Here is a 14,504-nt window from a genome sequence, read left to right as displayed (position 1 = left end):
AACTGGGCACCACAGTGGCAGGAAACAAGCCACAGCTTCTACACTCCAAACAGCAGCCACTGTTCCAAGGGATGTTGGAAATGGATGAGGGTTTGCAAGTATTTGAGGGAAACTGGCAAATGTGGTCATAGCAGCAGGAGTGTGAAGGTTCAAGTCTCCTTCAGTCCTCTGAGTCTAGAGGATATTTGGCCCCACAGCTCCTGAATAGCTGGCCTCATGCCACCTGAAGGCTGAGTGCAGCACCTTACAGTGGACAAGTCTAGCCTCCTACCATTCCTACACCCAGAATTTGAGCTCAGAGGGAAAAAACAACTCAAAAACTCCTATTTATACAAAATTTATTATACTTTGTTCAGAATTACACATCACAGGTCAACAACATAACAAACACAAAATAGAGGGAAAAGAGGTCTAGCTGCTGAATGTCACCAGCTTGTCTGTGGGAGTAAAAGGCTCCAGCCTTTGGGGAATCTGAAAGGAGGTGAGGAGACGACTACGCATAGAGATCCTCTCGGTCCGCAGAGTAGACCTCGCCCTCCTGCAGGAGAGCAAAGTTGAGGAAGTGGGAGGGTCGGTGCACCTCATGGTAGAACTCTTTGGGGTTTGCCAGTTGCAGCTCATACTTCATGTTGGGATCATGCCGGACACCTTGAAATAGAAGGAAATATCCAATGAGACAAGGTCCATCTGCCTCACCTGGCCTGGGCCCCTGAGCCATCTCCAAACCAAAGTCCAGCCCCAAGTGCTACAGGTGATGGCCTAGCCCCATCCCCACTTTCTTGTGCCCCCATCCCTCCACATACCCATAAAGTTGTAGTTCCACGAGGACTGAGCAGGAACCATAAAGAAGCCGAGGAAGCGGTCCGACAGGAGCATCTGGACCCTCTCGTAGTGTGAGGGTAGGTAGCCCTTGGGATTGTTGCCCTTGTCTGTGTTCTGGCGGCCCCATTCATAGCCACTGGGGGTCAGCTTGTAGGCTGTCAGGGTGCAGGAGCCTGGTGTGAAGCTGGAAGATGGACAAGGGCAGGGTCAGAGTTCAGGCCACCACTCTGGGCCCTAGCCCACAATACCCACCCCTCCATACTTCCTCCCAAGGGGGTGCAAGCCTACCTGCAGGTGATGATAATGGTCTTCTCGCCATCCCAAGATGGGTTGTCAGCCATGATCTTGGCATGGGTGGTGACATCCTGGGGTGACAGCTGGGGGGACTCGTTGGGCTGAGTGTGGATCCAACCTAAAGGTTCCATCTCCTATAGGTAGAGTGGTGAAAAGCCATTCAGAGCCCAGTCTGCAGACATGAATCCCACCCATGAGAGTAATATCCCTGCCTTCCCTCCACCTCCCTGAGAGCAGAAAGCCCTGGTTCTCTGACACCCTGACTGACCTTGAGGTACTCATGCTGGGGCAGCTGGCCAGGCAGGTGCACAGTCTGGTGAGTACCCCACTGCGGTACCATCACAATGCAGCGGATCTCCTTCACCTGGGGGTTATCTGGTGGGCTCACCCCATACAGGTACCCTGCAATCTGGAGACAAGGGGGTCAAGAACCAAAAAGATTCCAGCCCAAACTTGGGGCTGTCAGCCCTGTGTTTAATTCCCTTCATCAAGAACAAGGACAGATGCCACTCTCCCTTCTGAGTGAGACAGATGTACTCTGTCTATGAAGTGTGTATCTACTTTTACTTTAAACTGAGCACCCAACCCATCTTGTGGCCTTTCTCTTGCCTTCTGAAACAGCCTGGAGTATGAATTTCTCTAAATACATCTACCTTTACTCAAAAAAAAGAAAGAAAGAAAGAAAAGGAACAAGGACAGAGTTTCTCAAAATGTGGTCAGAATTTCCTGTATCAGAAACACCTGTGGCACTTATTCAAAATCTTAAACGTGGACTTCATCTCAGAATTATCACATTATCTCTTGAGTAGGGTCCAATAGTCACACTGTTCCCCAGGTGATTACTTAAGTACAGTATCCATAAACAAATGAGCACACAAGCACACAGCTCATCCATTTAATCCACAAGCTGAACACATCTTTTAAACTAGCACTAGGCAGTACTTTAAATTTTACATTGTCACGAACCAAGTGTGTTCCTATAAACTCATTCAACACAGGATATTAATAATCTTTTCAAATTCACCAAGCTGAGGCCAAAAGTTGGTGTTTTATAAAATAAGAATTTCCCTGATTACTGGTAAAGTTGACCGTCTTTTCATATATTTCCCACCTGCAGTTCCTTTTCTGAACTACCTTCAATTCTTTGCCCATTTTTACAGTTATCCTCAAAAAAATTAACTTCTTAGAATTCTCTATTCTAGATCCTAACCTATAATATCTTAGAGTTATGCAAATATTTTCTTCCTGTTTTTAGTTTGTCTTTTGCGGTACCCTTTGTCACACACCAGTTATAAATTTTGATGATGCTTTTGTATTTTGTGCCTTATTTTTTCATGTATGTGTGTCCTATTTAAGAAGGTTATCCCAACACTAACATAATAAATGTTTTAATACTCCAGTTTAGTATTTTGTATTCAGATCTTTACTCCATCTGGATTTTACTTTTGTAAGTGGTATGAGGCAGAGATCAAGCCTCGTTTTGCTGTTTTAGTATCATAAGGCACACAATCCTACAGACTTGCTACATACACCACATTTATTATACACACATGCATCTGTTTTGGACTATATGATATTCTCTTTCAGTAACTTCTAAGGCAATAATACTTTCTTCTCTCAACTGCCATAGCTTTACAATGTTTTGGTATCTGGTTGAGGGCGAAACCCTCCTCACTGTTTTGGCTATCCTTTTATATTTACTCATGCAGGAATCTCAAAACCAGCACTTCAGGTTCCAGGAAATCTTAATTGAGTTTTAGGGACCTAAAATGCTGGGCATACACTGTAGCCTAGCTGAACACAAGTACTCACTTGGGCCCGAAGGTCAGATATGCAGATAAACTTCTTAAGCACATTCTTGGGAAGGATATAGGTATAACCAGTCTCCTTGATGTCATCAGATGAAACATAGATGTGATTGGTCCTTAGGTGCAAGTTGGCAGCAGAGATGGCCCTAAAAACAGGTAGGGAATGTTGGCATCTTTCAACCCGAGCACCTCAGGAAGCACCTGTAGGCCTTCCATCCCTACCCTTCTGGTCCCTTACAGTACCTGACCCTCCATTCAGTCTTAGATGAGAAAGTCTGGGTCTCATAGTTGCTGGTGGTAGAGGTGATGATCTCGTCACCATGCTTGTTGACAGTACGAGTCTGTGTTGCAGTCAGCTGAGACTGTTCCTTGGTCTGCTTCTCAATCTCAGCTATCTGCTGCCGCTGCTGTGACGGTGCTGAGATCTCCATACCCAGGATGATGTCTCGAATTTCTGACTGTGTCAGTGACGCCACATTCACACTGTAGGGACACCATGGGTTGGTTACACCACAAGGATCCCACCCCCTTGGTCACCTATGCCCCAATGGCAAAAGTGTAACTTGGTGGGACAGGGGAGCCATATTCTTACCCCACACAATCCTCAAGTGATACCTGTAAAGGAAGTGTGAAGTGGAAATACACTAACACTGATAAGATCTGTCACATCCAAGGCTGGCCCTGTGCACCTTTCAGCCATGCTCTAATGCTCAGCATTCATACCTCCAACTTTTCCTCAAGAAAAAGTATCCTGGTACCAAAAAAACTCTCAAAATCAAAAAATCCTAGAACAAGTTCCCAATCACAGTTGGTATGTCAGCCACCCTCAGTGGGTGTCTGGAAATCCATGAACATTTTCGGTTGTCACAATGACGGAAGAAGAGGGAAGGAAGGTGTGTACTGTCACGAGTGGTACCTGGTGGTCTGGGATGTTAGAACTTCCTATAATGTGTAGACTGTAAAGAAATGCCCTGCTCAAAATGGTAACAGTGCCTCTGCAGAGGAACAATGCCCAAGAGTCAGCCTGAGCCCTGAGACATGGACACTTCCTACACCATCTGAAGGCACTCTCTTCTACAGGCATTTCCAGGAAAATTTCTTGAGAAATTTCTGAGTTTAAAATGTTTCCAAAAACCCAGAAGGTGTACAGTGAGCCACCCATTTCACCCTTGTTGGATCTCCCATCTGTCTCCTCAGCACCACTGCTCACTTGTTTTTCTTGCCGTAGTCGGCCAAGATAAGGTCCTTGAGCTGCACTTCCACCTTGATCCACTCCTCATCAGTCAGAGTGGGCCAGATGTGGTGTGGTTCTGTGATCGTGGTCTTGTCTGGCTTCAGGATCACTTTTGCCCGGTCATTGTTCACATGCAGGGCACGCAGAATCAGGATGAGGCGGGAGAAAGCCTGGGGAGAGATGTGGCAGCGTGGGGAAGGTCAGCCCCTTTTCTTGATCCTATCCTTTTAAGGGAACCCAAGAACTGATTTCAAACTCTAAGGTACCTGCCCCTGTCCCCGCCCTCACTACGAGTCAACCTGATACTCAGAGAAGAATCACTGGCCCATGCACAGGTTAAAGATCTGAAAATGTCCCCACAAGGAGCCAGTGGGAAAAGTTAAGGCACAGGATCTTCTTGTAACCCCAAACCCACTCTTCTTAAAGTGACTGTCTTTGTGAGGTGGCTTCATACCGTGTAAGAGGAGATAGTCTTGAGCCAGTCATCATAGAGGTTAAAAAGAACCATCTGGGGCTCAGTGGCTTTAAGGATGAGATCCCCAAACTTTTCCACCTTGAGACAAGCCTGGAAGGGGAGCTGGAGCTCTGATCCTTTGATCACAATATTGGGGAAGTCTAGCAAGTGCACCTGAGACAAGATCAAGTCCAAGATTAGAAACAGCCAGCAGGTTATCAGCCCTCTTCTCTTCTACCTCATCCATCACCTCTCACCTCCAATGGATCCAACATGCCCTTCCTGGTGACAATGATCTGCTTGGGCTGCTCCTCCACTGGCAGAGATCGAATCAGAGCAGCCACTTCCTCAGCTGTCTTCCACTTAGCCAACTAAAAAGGAGGAGAGAAGGAAATGGAGTCTCCACCGTCCCAGGTCAACTAGAACAGAAGATCCTAGTCTTGAAATAATCAATCTATGTTTCTATTGTGTACCGCTAACATTCAATGGCCTTGCCTCAAGGGATGTTTCAACCTAGCTGGCCAGACAAAACTCATACACGATAATACCACAAGCCGGTATTTGATTATATACTACACCATGTCAGGGTCAAAAGAAATTAAGGCTAAAGGACATAAAAAGCTGCACAAAGAAAGAGGTCTTTAGGGATGAGTAAGACAGTGATTAAGAGAACAGAGAGTTCATTCCAGAAGGAAAGATCAAAGAGCAAAGCCACAGAAGTGGAGATGCTCATCAGGGCTTCTGGATACAGAATCCTGGGCTGACTGCCAGAGTAAACATGCTATAGAGGAAGAGAAACTGTAGCTGGACAGGTTACAGCCCAGCCAAAGATTAAGTATCTAGGAAGCCAAAGAGTTAACTCAGCAAAAAGGAATGGGCTTTGTACCAACAGCTTTGAGGTAGAGAAGAGATTTGGTGAAATTCATGTTTTAAGAATGTTTGCTCCAGTTCTTCTTAAAACTGCTGCGGGATGGGGGGCAAGAATGTTTGTTCCCTTTAGAAAGTTCCTTTTTATTTTCTTTTTTAAATTTTGGGGGGAGATAATTAGGTTTATTTAGTTTCTCTAATGGAAGTACTGAGAACTGAACCCAGGATCTCATGTATGCTAAGCACACACTCCACCACTGAGCTATACCCTCCCCCCGCCCCACCCAGAAACATGATTTTTGGTAGCCCTCTTCAAGACAGGTTAGAGATGGGAGATTCAGAAGCAGAGAGGCCAGCTAGTAGGTAATGAAGGACCTCAAATACTCTTGGACCTCTTAAAGAACTCTTCCCAAGTTAAGTAATTCAGGGGAAAAAGTTTAAATGAGATGTCCTCAATCTTTCAAAGAGAGAAACAGGAGACTCTCTCTCTGCCACACACACCCTTCACATACCAAAGAATAAGAGGCAGAAAGGTTCTTCTATAGCCTCTCTATCCTTTAACCTGCTCACCTGCCCCAAACGCTTCTGTCCAGCCCACACAGATGTGTGAATTATTTTGAGGAACAGCTGCCCTGTGCGTGGGTTGAAGATGAAGATGGCCCCATTGATGGGCTTGGTGGTCAAGTTCCCTTCAAAGGTCTAAAGAATGATTACATCAGTTAGCGCAGTCTAGACACAACCATCCTACCTTCATTCCACTATGCACACACTTGCCCCATCACCCTCCCTGAGGCATACAGAATCCCACACCCCCACACTGAGCCCAACTCTCACCTTATGGATAGTCACTCTGTAGACATTAGTGTCATCCACAAACCAGATAATCTGGTTGGAGAAGAGCTCACCATAGTTCTGAGAGGATAGATAGGGCTCAGTAGGCTCAGATGAATAGAGCTGCAGACCCTTACGGATCCGTTCACGTAACACATACAAGGCAGGGTTTGCCTTCATGATCTTGGCCATGGCCTGTTGTATGAGAGGCTTGCTGCCAGGAAACCAGTTTCCATAGGCACTGTGAGGGTGGAAGAGACAAGAGAAGTGAAGACCAGGTTGGTAATCCCAGGAACAAGGCAAACTGCAACTCTACAGAAAAAAGAAGACTGTTGGCCAAGCCGACAACAAGAGTCTACTCATGTACACAGAGGCAGGGAAGGAAAAGTCAGTGACCCAGAGGAGGAAGGGGCCAAACTTCATTTCGCCTGGGCAAACAAAAAAACACATGTATATTACAGTATGGGGCTGATGAAAAATACGTGCTTCTGAGCCCCAGCTTACCTATGCAGGTTATAGGCCAGGTCAATAGCAATGAGCACACCCGTGGGTGAAGGATAGATACTCATGTTGTCCGTGGTGTAGTCTAAGAACTTGGCCCGGGCGTAGCGCTCAATGTCATGGGAATCATAGTCTCCCCAGCGCAACTGGATGTCAATCCAATACTTCTGAGTGGTGGTGCTATCCATCACGTCCCTGGGGGTGGAGACGAGTTAGGAGTCTAGGCTTCCAGGAAGACACTGGCACAACCAATGCCCCCTGAACCACAAAATGTTTCAATCACTACATCTAAATCTCAAAATTAACTCCTCTATCTGTTCCAGATCAGCAAGACCCACCAGAGAATTAGCAGACCTGGCTGAGGGTGCCAACAGGATCCAGGGGTAGCACTGGCTCCAAGTTAGAAAGAAAGACAGCCAGGGACAATTCCTAAAGTAGCACTGCTAGAAGAACAGTAAAATTAAGGTTCCTAGATACCCAGGGCTGGGTCAAAAGGCACTTACTTGGAGTCTGCTAGCAATGAGGGCCGGGAGACATTCCACTTATAGGAGGCAAAGAGCAGGATATCTGCACAAGAAGAGTTCATCTTATAGGACTTTCGGGGGTGGATTGTCTCCTTTTGTACTGTCTCAATTTCCAGTGCATCCAGTTCCTGATCAAACACCTGGAGGCAAAGGTGGAAAGGTTATGACAATTTATGGAACCCATTTAGAATAAGGGCTTATAAGGGAGGGTATAGCTCAAGTCGTAGAGTGTATGCTTAGCATGCACGAGGTCCTGGGTTCCATCCCCAGTATCTGCTCTGAAAAATAAATAAACCTAATTACCTCTACCATCACCACCCTCACCAGAAAAAAATTTTTTTTAATAAAAGAAAAAAAAAAAGAATGAGGGCTTATAGAACTTTAGATACTGTGGCATCTGGTACCACAACAGAAGTCTCATCCTTGGAGCTTTGAGGATGGATTTCCTGTACCCAAAAGAGAGAGCTGACTTGATTTTTTGTGCATCATCCCTGCTCAGTTCCAGCCCACCTGACACAAGTCCATAACGATGCTCTCGTGGATCTTCTGCCACAAGTGAGCTCGGAAGATCTGGATGAGAGAGATCTTTAGTGTGGGGATCTTGCCGTGCATAAAGATACCCGTCAGGTCCAGCTGCACCTGGAAGCCTACGTAAACCTGCCAGGAAAAAGAGAGCGACACTAGAGACTGAGAGACTTTGGTTCTTAGGACATAACTGAGGAAGTAGAAACCCTTGTTTTTTAGCTTCCCATCTCCCATGTCTACCAGTCACACTCACATTGGCGCGATTGATGGTTGGGGACCACCAGAGGGTGAATCTACGATTGGGAATCTGGTTCAATCCTGATCGCTGAGCATTGGTCAGCTTCTTCCATTTCATAGACTCCTCAAAACCACTGGCCTTCTCCCTGGGAAAAAGAAGAGACCAAATAGTGATGTCCTGCCGTCTCCCAGAGCACTGCCGACCTCTTAGGGGGCAGTCTGGGAAACACCAGAGTAGAACACAAAGGAGTGAGCTTGCTGGGCTGTGATGTGTGAGAGGTCACTGTGATGGGAAAATAGAATCCTCACCAGAAAAGCCCCTCCCAGGTAGGGAAGTAAGTGCCCTTGAAGAGTGTGTGTTCCAGAATGCCTTCCACACCACCCAGGGCCTGGATCATGTCTGTACGGTAATTGTTCAGGTTCCAGAGCTTCCCATCATGACGCTGGTGTGTCCACCAAAAAGGATTCTGCTTCAAAACCTAGATGGTGAGGCAGGTACAATCAAGCTTCTGGGTGCCCAAATGCCCCAGGTTCCCAGCATGGCCACAGATTCTCCTAATTCAGGGGAAATCTCTCCACTATCCCCTCCATGTACCTGGTACTGCTTAAAGTCAGTTCGAACACGCCAACCCTTATCATAAGCCAATGTGTGCCGGTCCTTCTGGAAGAGGGTATTGATTCGAGGAATGCCACGATCCCATGAATCTTCTAGATCTTCTAAAGTTAGTCGTCTGCCAAAGAAAAGAGATCAAACACATGCTCATTGAAAGAGTTCAGCATTCCTCCCTGAGCAATAATAATTAGGGTCAATTTTTATGGAGCCTACTTCTTAGACTCCATAAAAATAAAGCATGGTCTGCTCCCAACTGCCATGCAGGGCTTAAAGTTCACCCCCCTCCCCTAAACAGAACCGCTATGTTCTTCTGGATGCCCACCTGTTCTGAGCAATGGCCTCTTGTCTCTTGAGTGCATACTCAGCCCAGACCCGCTGAGAATCAATGAACTCGCTCTCCCATGGCTGTATGTAGCGATACAAGTTGGGAATCAGCTGGTCTTCTTCATGGCTCATTCCTGAACGGAAATGTGTGATACCTACATCTGTCTGCTTGGACCACCTATTTGGGGGCACAACCAAGATCAGAGATAAAAATAAAGGCTAAAAGTAAAGAAACATCCTGTTCCCTCAGGGTCTGGCAAGGTTTTCAGCCAAGTCCTACCTGAGGTCAGACTGGGGGATGAGCACATGTCCCATTGAGAGCATGCCAAGGCCACCCAACTCCTTAGGGGTGTAGAACACAACAGGGGGGAACCGACTCGGCATCTTGGAGTTGAGGCCAATCTTGATCCGTGTCTGGATTTTGTTCTCACACTTCACCAGCAAGTCCAGGAGCTCCTGGGTGTTCACCACAGCCTCTCGAAAGTATGTCATAAGGCCAATAAGAGCTGTGTTCCACTTATTCACAATCTGAAGACAATGGGAAAGAAGTATATTACAGGTAAGCCACTGAAGAGAGAGGATGTGTGACTAGGGATGATTTGATGCAATTAGTTATATTCTCCCTAGTTTTCAAGAAAGATTTTGAGTTCACTGTCATTAGGGAAGTATGTGTAAGTCAAAATCATCAGATACTACTTAACACCTACTGGAATGGCTGTAAGTGACACATGTTAGCAAGCATGTGGAGAAAATGGAACTCTCATATGGTGCAGCCACACTGAAACATTTTGGCAGTTCCTCAAACAATTAAACACAGAGTTACCATATAACCCAATAATTCTACTCCTAGGTATATACCTAAAACAAATGAAAAAATGTATCCACACAAAAATGTGTACACAAATGTTCACAACAGCATTATTCACAATAGCCAAAAAGCAGAAAAAACTCAAATGTCCATTCACTGACAAATAAACAAATAAAATGTGGTACATCAATTTAAGACAATATTATTTAGCCATGAAAAGGACTGAAATACTGCTATATGCTATAACATGGATGAATCTTGAAAGCACTATGCTAAGCAAAAGAAGCCAGACAGAAAAAGGGTTACATATATGATACATTTATATGAAATATCCAGAAGAAACAAATCCATATAGACAGAAAGTAGGTCAGTGGTTGCTAGGGGCTGGGGACAGGGAGGGACATGGGGAGTGAGTGTTACTGGGAATAGGGTTTCTTTTTGGGGTCATGAAAATGTTCTGGAATTAGTGGTGATGGCTGCAAAATTTTATGCATATACTGAAAACTGTTAAATTATATACTTTAAAAGTGTGAATTTCATCTCAATAAAAAGTAAATTTATAAACACTGTTAAGATCAAATACAGTAAGTAATCCCAGGATGGGAAAGGGAAAAGGGATGAGAAAAACTATTAAAAATTAATGGAGGGAATAAAAACTAATGGGCCAGAGAAATTGCCTTCCCACTATAAACTAGAAAACTAAACAAAATACATATGAAATAGTATTTTAAGAAAATTGGCAAATAGGCAGCACAGACTATGAGCCCTTGAGAAAAGGGAAATAAATGAAGTGAGCTCCAAAATCTCTGGGACGCAGCAAAAACAGTTCTAAGAGGGAGGTTTATAGTGATATAAGCCTACCTCAGGAAGCAAGAAAAATCAATACTCTATAAAGAAAATAAACACTCTAACCTTACACCTAAGGGAATTAGAAGAACAAACAAAACCCAAAGTTAGCAGAAGGGAAGAAATAATAAAGATCAGAGCAGAAATAAATGAAATAGAGACTAAAAAAAATCAACAGAAAAGATCAACGAAACTTAGAGCTGGTTCTTTGAAAAGATAAACAAAATTGATGAGCATTTAGCCAGACTTATCAGGAAAAAAGAAGGCCCAAATAAAATCAGAAACGAAAGAGAAGTTACAACCAACACCACAGAAATACAAACGATCAACAGATACTACTACAAACAATTACACACCAATAAAATGGACAATCTAGAAGAAACTGATAAATTCCTAGAAATGCACAATCTCCCAAGACTCAATCAGAAAGAAATAGAAAATATGAACAGAATGATTACCAGTAATAAAACTCAATCAGTAATTAAAAAAAAAAAAAAAAAAAAGTCCAAGACCAAATGGCTTTACAGATGAATTCTACCAAACATTTACAAAAGGGTTAATACCTATCTCTTTCAAACTATTCCAAAAAAGTGAAGAGGAAGGAATACTTCTGAACTCTTAAGAGTCCAGCATCACTCTGACACCAAAACCAGGCAAAGACACCACACACACACACACACACAAATTACAGCCCAGTATCACTGATAAACACAGATGCAAAAATCCTCTATGATCTATTATCAAACCGAATTCAACAATGTATTAAAAGGATCATACACTATGATCAAATGGAATTTATTCCAGGGAATGCAAAGATGATTCAACATCCGCGAATCAATCAATGTGACATACCATGTTAACAAACTGAACTGTAAAAATCATGATCATCTCAACAGATGTAGAAAAAGCTTTCGACAAAATTCAACAACTATTTGTTATCAGAATGTGCAACGAAGTGGGTACAGAGGAAGCATACCTCAACATAATAAAAACCATATGTGTATGACAAGCCACAGGTAACATCATACTCCACGGTGAAAAGGTGAAAGAATTTCCTCTAAGACCAGGAACAAGACAAGGATGCCCACTCTCACCACTTTTATTCAAAATATTACTGAAAGTCGTAGCCACAGCAACCAGACATGAAAAAGATATAGAAGAAATCAAAACTGGAAAGGAAAAAGTAAAGCTGTCACTGTTTGCAGATGACATGATACTACTATATTTAGAAAATCCTAAAGACACCACCAAAAAACTATCAGAACTCATCAATGAATTCAGTAACAACACAGGATACAAAATTAATACAGAGAAATCTGTTGCTTCTGCACACTAACAACTATCAGAAAGAGAAATTAAGACAGCAATCCCATTTATAATTGCATCAAAACCCCAACCAAACCAAAACAGCAACCTAGGAATAAATCAATCCATGGAAGTAAAAGACCTGTACTTGGAAATCTTTATGAACTTGATGATAGAAATTAAATATGACACAAAACAAATGGAAAGATATATCGTGCTTATGGATTGAAAGAATATTATTATAGATAAACAAGTTTATACTGTATAGCACAGGGAACTATATTCAGTATCTTGTAATTTATGGTTAAAAAGAATATGAAAACAAATATATGTATGTTCCTATTTGACTGAAGTATTGTGCTGTACACCAGAAATTGACACAGCATTGTAAACTGACTATACTTCAATAAAAATATATTAAAATAAAAAATATATACATTAAAATAAAAAAAAGAAAGTACTGTTAAAATGCCTGCACTCAAGGCCATCTACAAATTCAATGCAATCCCTATCAAAACACCAAGGCATTTTTCAAAGAACTAGAACAAATAATTTTAATATTTGTAATGGAAACACAAAAAGAACCCTAACAGCCAAAGCAATCTTGAGAAAGAACAAGGCTGAAGGTATCACACTCCTGATTTTAAACTATACTACAAAGCTACAGTAACCAAACCGTATAAAGATGGAAAAAGACATCCATGCACACACAAAACAAAGCTAGAGGGGCACTACTGATATCAAAGTAGACTTCATTACAGAGAATATAACCAGGAATAAAGAGGGACATTTCATAATGATTAAGGAGTCAAATCATTAAGATGATATAGAAATCCTAAATATATTATGTACCTAATAACAGAGATTCAAAATATACAAAGCAAAAAATGGACTTGAAGCATAAGACTCAAAAAAAAAAAAAAAGCATACAATTATGCCAAGGGTATAAACAATACATGTTCCTTTCTAAGGTATCAACAGAGTTGCTTCTATTTGTTGAAATGTCTATGTGTGTGCCACTTGTCAAGTGCATTTCTAATGCTAGCTGTCTCTTCAAGTACATGATACAGCATTCCACCTGGCATACTCCTAAGGAGAATATTGCTCCTTAGACAAAAAGTTTGTCCATTTGCATTCTGGTCTCAACAAGATGACCCCCTACTGCCCTAAGCCTGTTCATCTGCTGGATGACTCCTTGTTGGTTTTCCACCTGCAAGTCAATTATGTTCTGCCCAACTTTGACTAAATATTTAAAAGATATCAGAGCAGTGAGAACTTCACACATTCGTCCATGCTCAAAAAATATATAAATTTCTGGAAAAACGTCAAGCAGCTTTATGTTATATGTCTGGATATCTTTAACAAAGTGAATGGTGTCTCTGAAGACCAAAAAAAAAAAAAAAAAAAAAAAAAAGGAGAAGAAAAAAGAGGAAACTGAAAGGGTTGAAATAAATCCACAATTGCAGTTGGAGATTTCCAACACTCCTTTCTCAGCAACTGATAGAAATAGACCAAAAAATTAAAAAAACAAACAAAAAAACCCCCAAAACAAAACAGAAAACCAGTAAGGATACAGGAAGACTTGAACACAATCAATCAACTGACTGGACCTAAATGACATTTGTAAAACTCAACAATAGCAGTGTGTACTTTCAAGTACACATGAGATAGTCACCATATATGCTAAACCATAAAACAAATTTTAATACATTTGAAAAAACTATCATATAGATTATGTTTTCTGACTATAACATAATTAAATTAGAGACTAGTAACAGAAAAATAGCTAGAAAGCACCTCAAGTATTTGAAGATTAAACATTATACTTCTAAGTAACCTATGGGTAAAAGAAGAACTCAAAAAGGAAACTAGAAAATTTTAAACTAGATGAAAATGAAAAAACCTATCAAAAATTGAGGGACGCAGCAAAAGCTGTGCTTAGAGGGAAATTTATGGCACTGAATGCTTCCATTAAAAGGGTCCAAAGTTGATCATGTAACCTTCTATCTTAATAAACTAGAAAACTAACAGCAAATTAAACCCAAAGTAAGCAAAAGAACAGAATCAATAAAAGAGAAAAATAAAAATCAAGAAAATCAAAAGATTAATCTTTAAAAAAGATCAATAGAGGGAGGGTTAAGCTCAGTGGTAGAGCATCTGCCTAGCATGCATGATGTTCTTCCTGGGTTCAATCCCCAGGACCTTCATTAAAAAAAAAAAAAGAAAGAAAGAAAAAGAAAAATACCAATGAAACAAGAGAGCAAACCACAAAATATCAAATGATGTATCAAGATTTTAATGAAAGGATTATGTTTGCCAGCCAATTTTTGAAGTCAAAGATCACTGTGGCTGGAATTAGCCTTGAATTATTATTCAGACAGGCAAGACTAAATGATTGCAGGGTGAGGTAACAGCCTGAACTAAATCACAAAGCAAAACTGAGCATCTAGCTTGTGCTCGAGATCAAACAAAGAAGGCAACAGATCTACAGAAATGAGGGCTAGGGGCCAG

At 42.1% G+C, this 14,504-nt stretch overlaps 1 protein-coding gene across 1 annotated transcript in view; it reads right to left on the bottom strand.

The window, feature by feature from the left end:
* Positions 1 to 321: 321 nt before the first annotated feature.
* PRPF8 (pre-mRNA processing factor 8) overlaps positions 322 to 14,504 on the bottom strand; it is a 29,291-nt gene continuing 15,108 nt past the window's right edge. The window contains exons 25-43 of the mRNA XM_031468527.2: positions 9,315 to 9,562; positions 9,033 to 9,212; positions 8,693 to 8,828; positions 8,407 to 8,576; positions 8,114 to 8,243; positions 7,846 to 7,992; positions 7,315 to 7,475; positions 6,815 to 7,006; positions 6,314 to 6,551; positions 6,050 to 6,178; positions 4,870 to 4,983; positions 4,613 to 4,786; positions 4,135 to 4,328; positions 3,168 to 3,407; positions 2,929 to 3,070; positions 1,385 to 1,525; positions 1,111 to 1,250; positions 804 to 1,006; positions 322 to 648 (exon numbers count right to left, since the gene is read on the bottom strand). Coding sequence (XP_031324387.1) covers positions 494 to 648; positions 804 to 1,006; positions 1,111 to 1,250; positions 1,385 to 1,525; positions 2,929 to 3,070; positions 3,168 to 3,407; positions 4,135 to 4,328; positions 4,613 to 4,786; positions 4,870 to 4,983; positions 6,050 to 6,178; positions 6,314 to 6,551; positions 6,815 to 7,006; positions 7,315 to 7,475; positions 7,846 to 7,992; positions 8,114 to 8,243; positions 8,407 to 8,576; positions 8,693 to 8,828; positions 9,033 to 9,212; positions 9,315 to 9,562 — 3,234 coding nt within the window. The 3' untranslated portion in view covers positions 322 to 493. The remainder of the gene's footprint in view (positions 649 to 803; positions 1,007 to 1,110; positions 1,251 to 1,384; positions 1,526 to 2,928; positions 3,071 to 3,167; positions 3,408 to 4,134; positions 4,329 to 4,612; positions 4,787 to 4,869; positions 4,984 to 6,049; positions 6,179 to 6,313; positions 6,552 to 6,814; positions 7,007 to 7,314; positions 7,476 to 7,845; positions 7,993 to 8,113; positions 8,244 to 8,406; positions 8,577 to 8,692; positions 8,829 to 9,032; positions 9,213 to 9,314; positions 9,563 to 14,504) is intronic.

This window comes from Camelus dromedarius, chromosome 16, assembly GCF_036321535.1.
Source record: "Camelus dromedarius isolate mCamDro1 chromosome 16, mCamDro1.pat, whole genome shotgun sequence".
In the NCBI taxonomy this organism is placed as follows: Eukaryota; Metazoa; Chordata; class Mammalia; order Artiodactyla; family Camelidae; genus Camelus; species Camelus dromedarius.
This window is presented reverse-complemented; position numbering and strand designations above follow the sequence as displayed.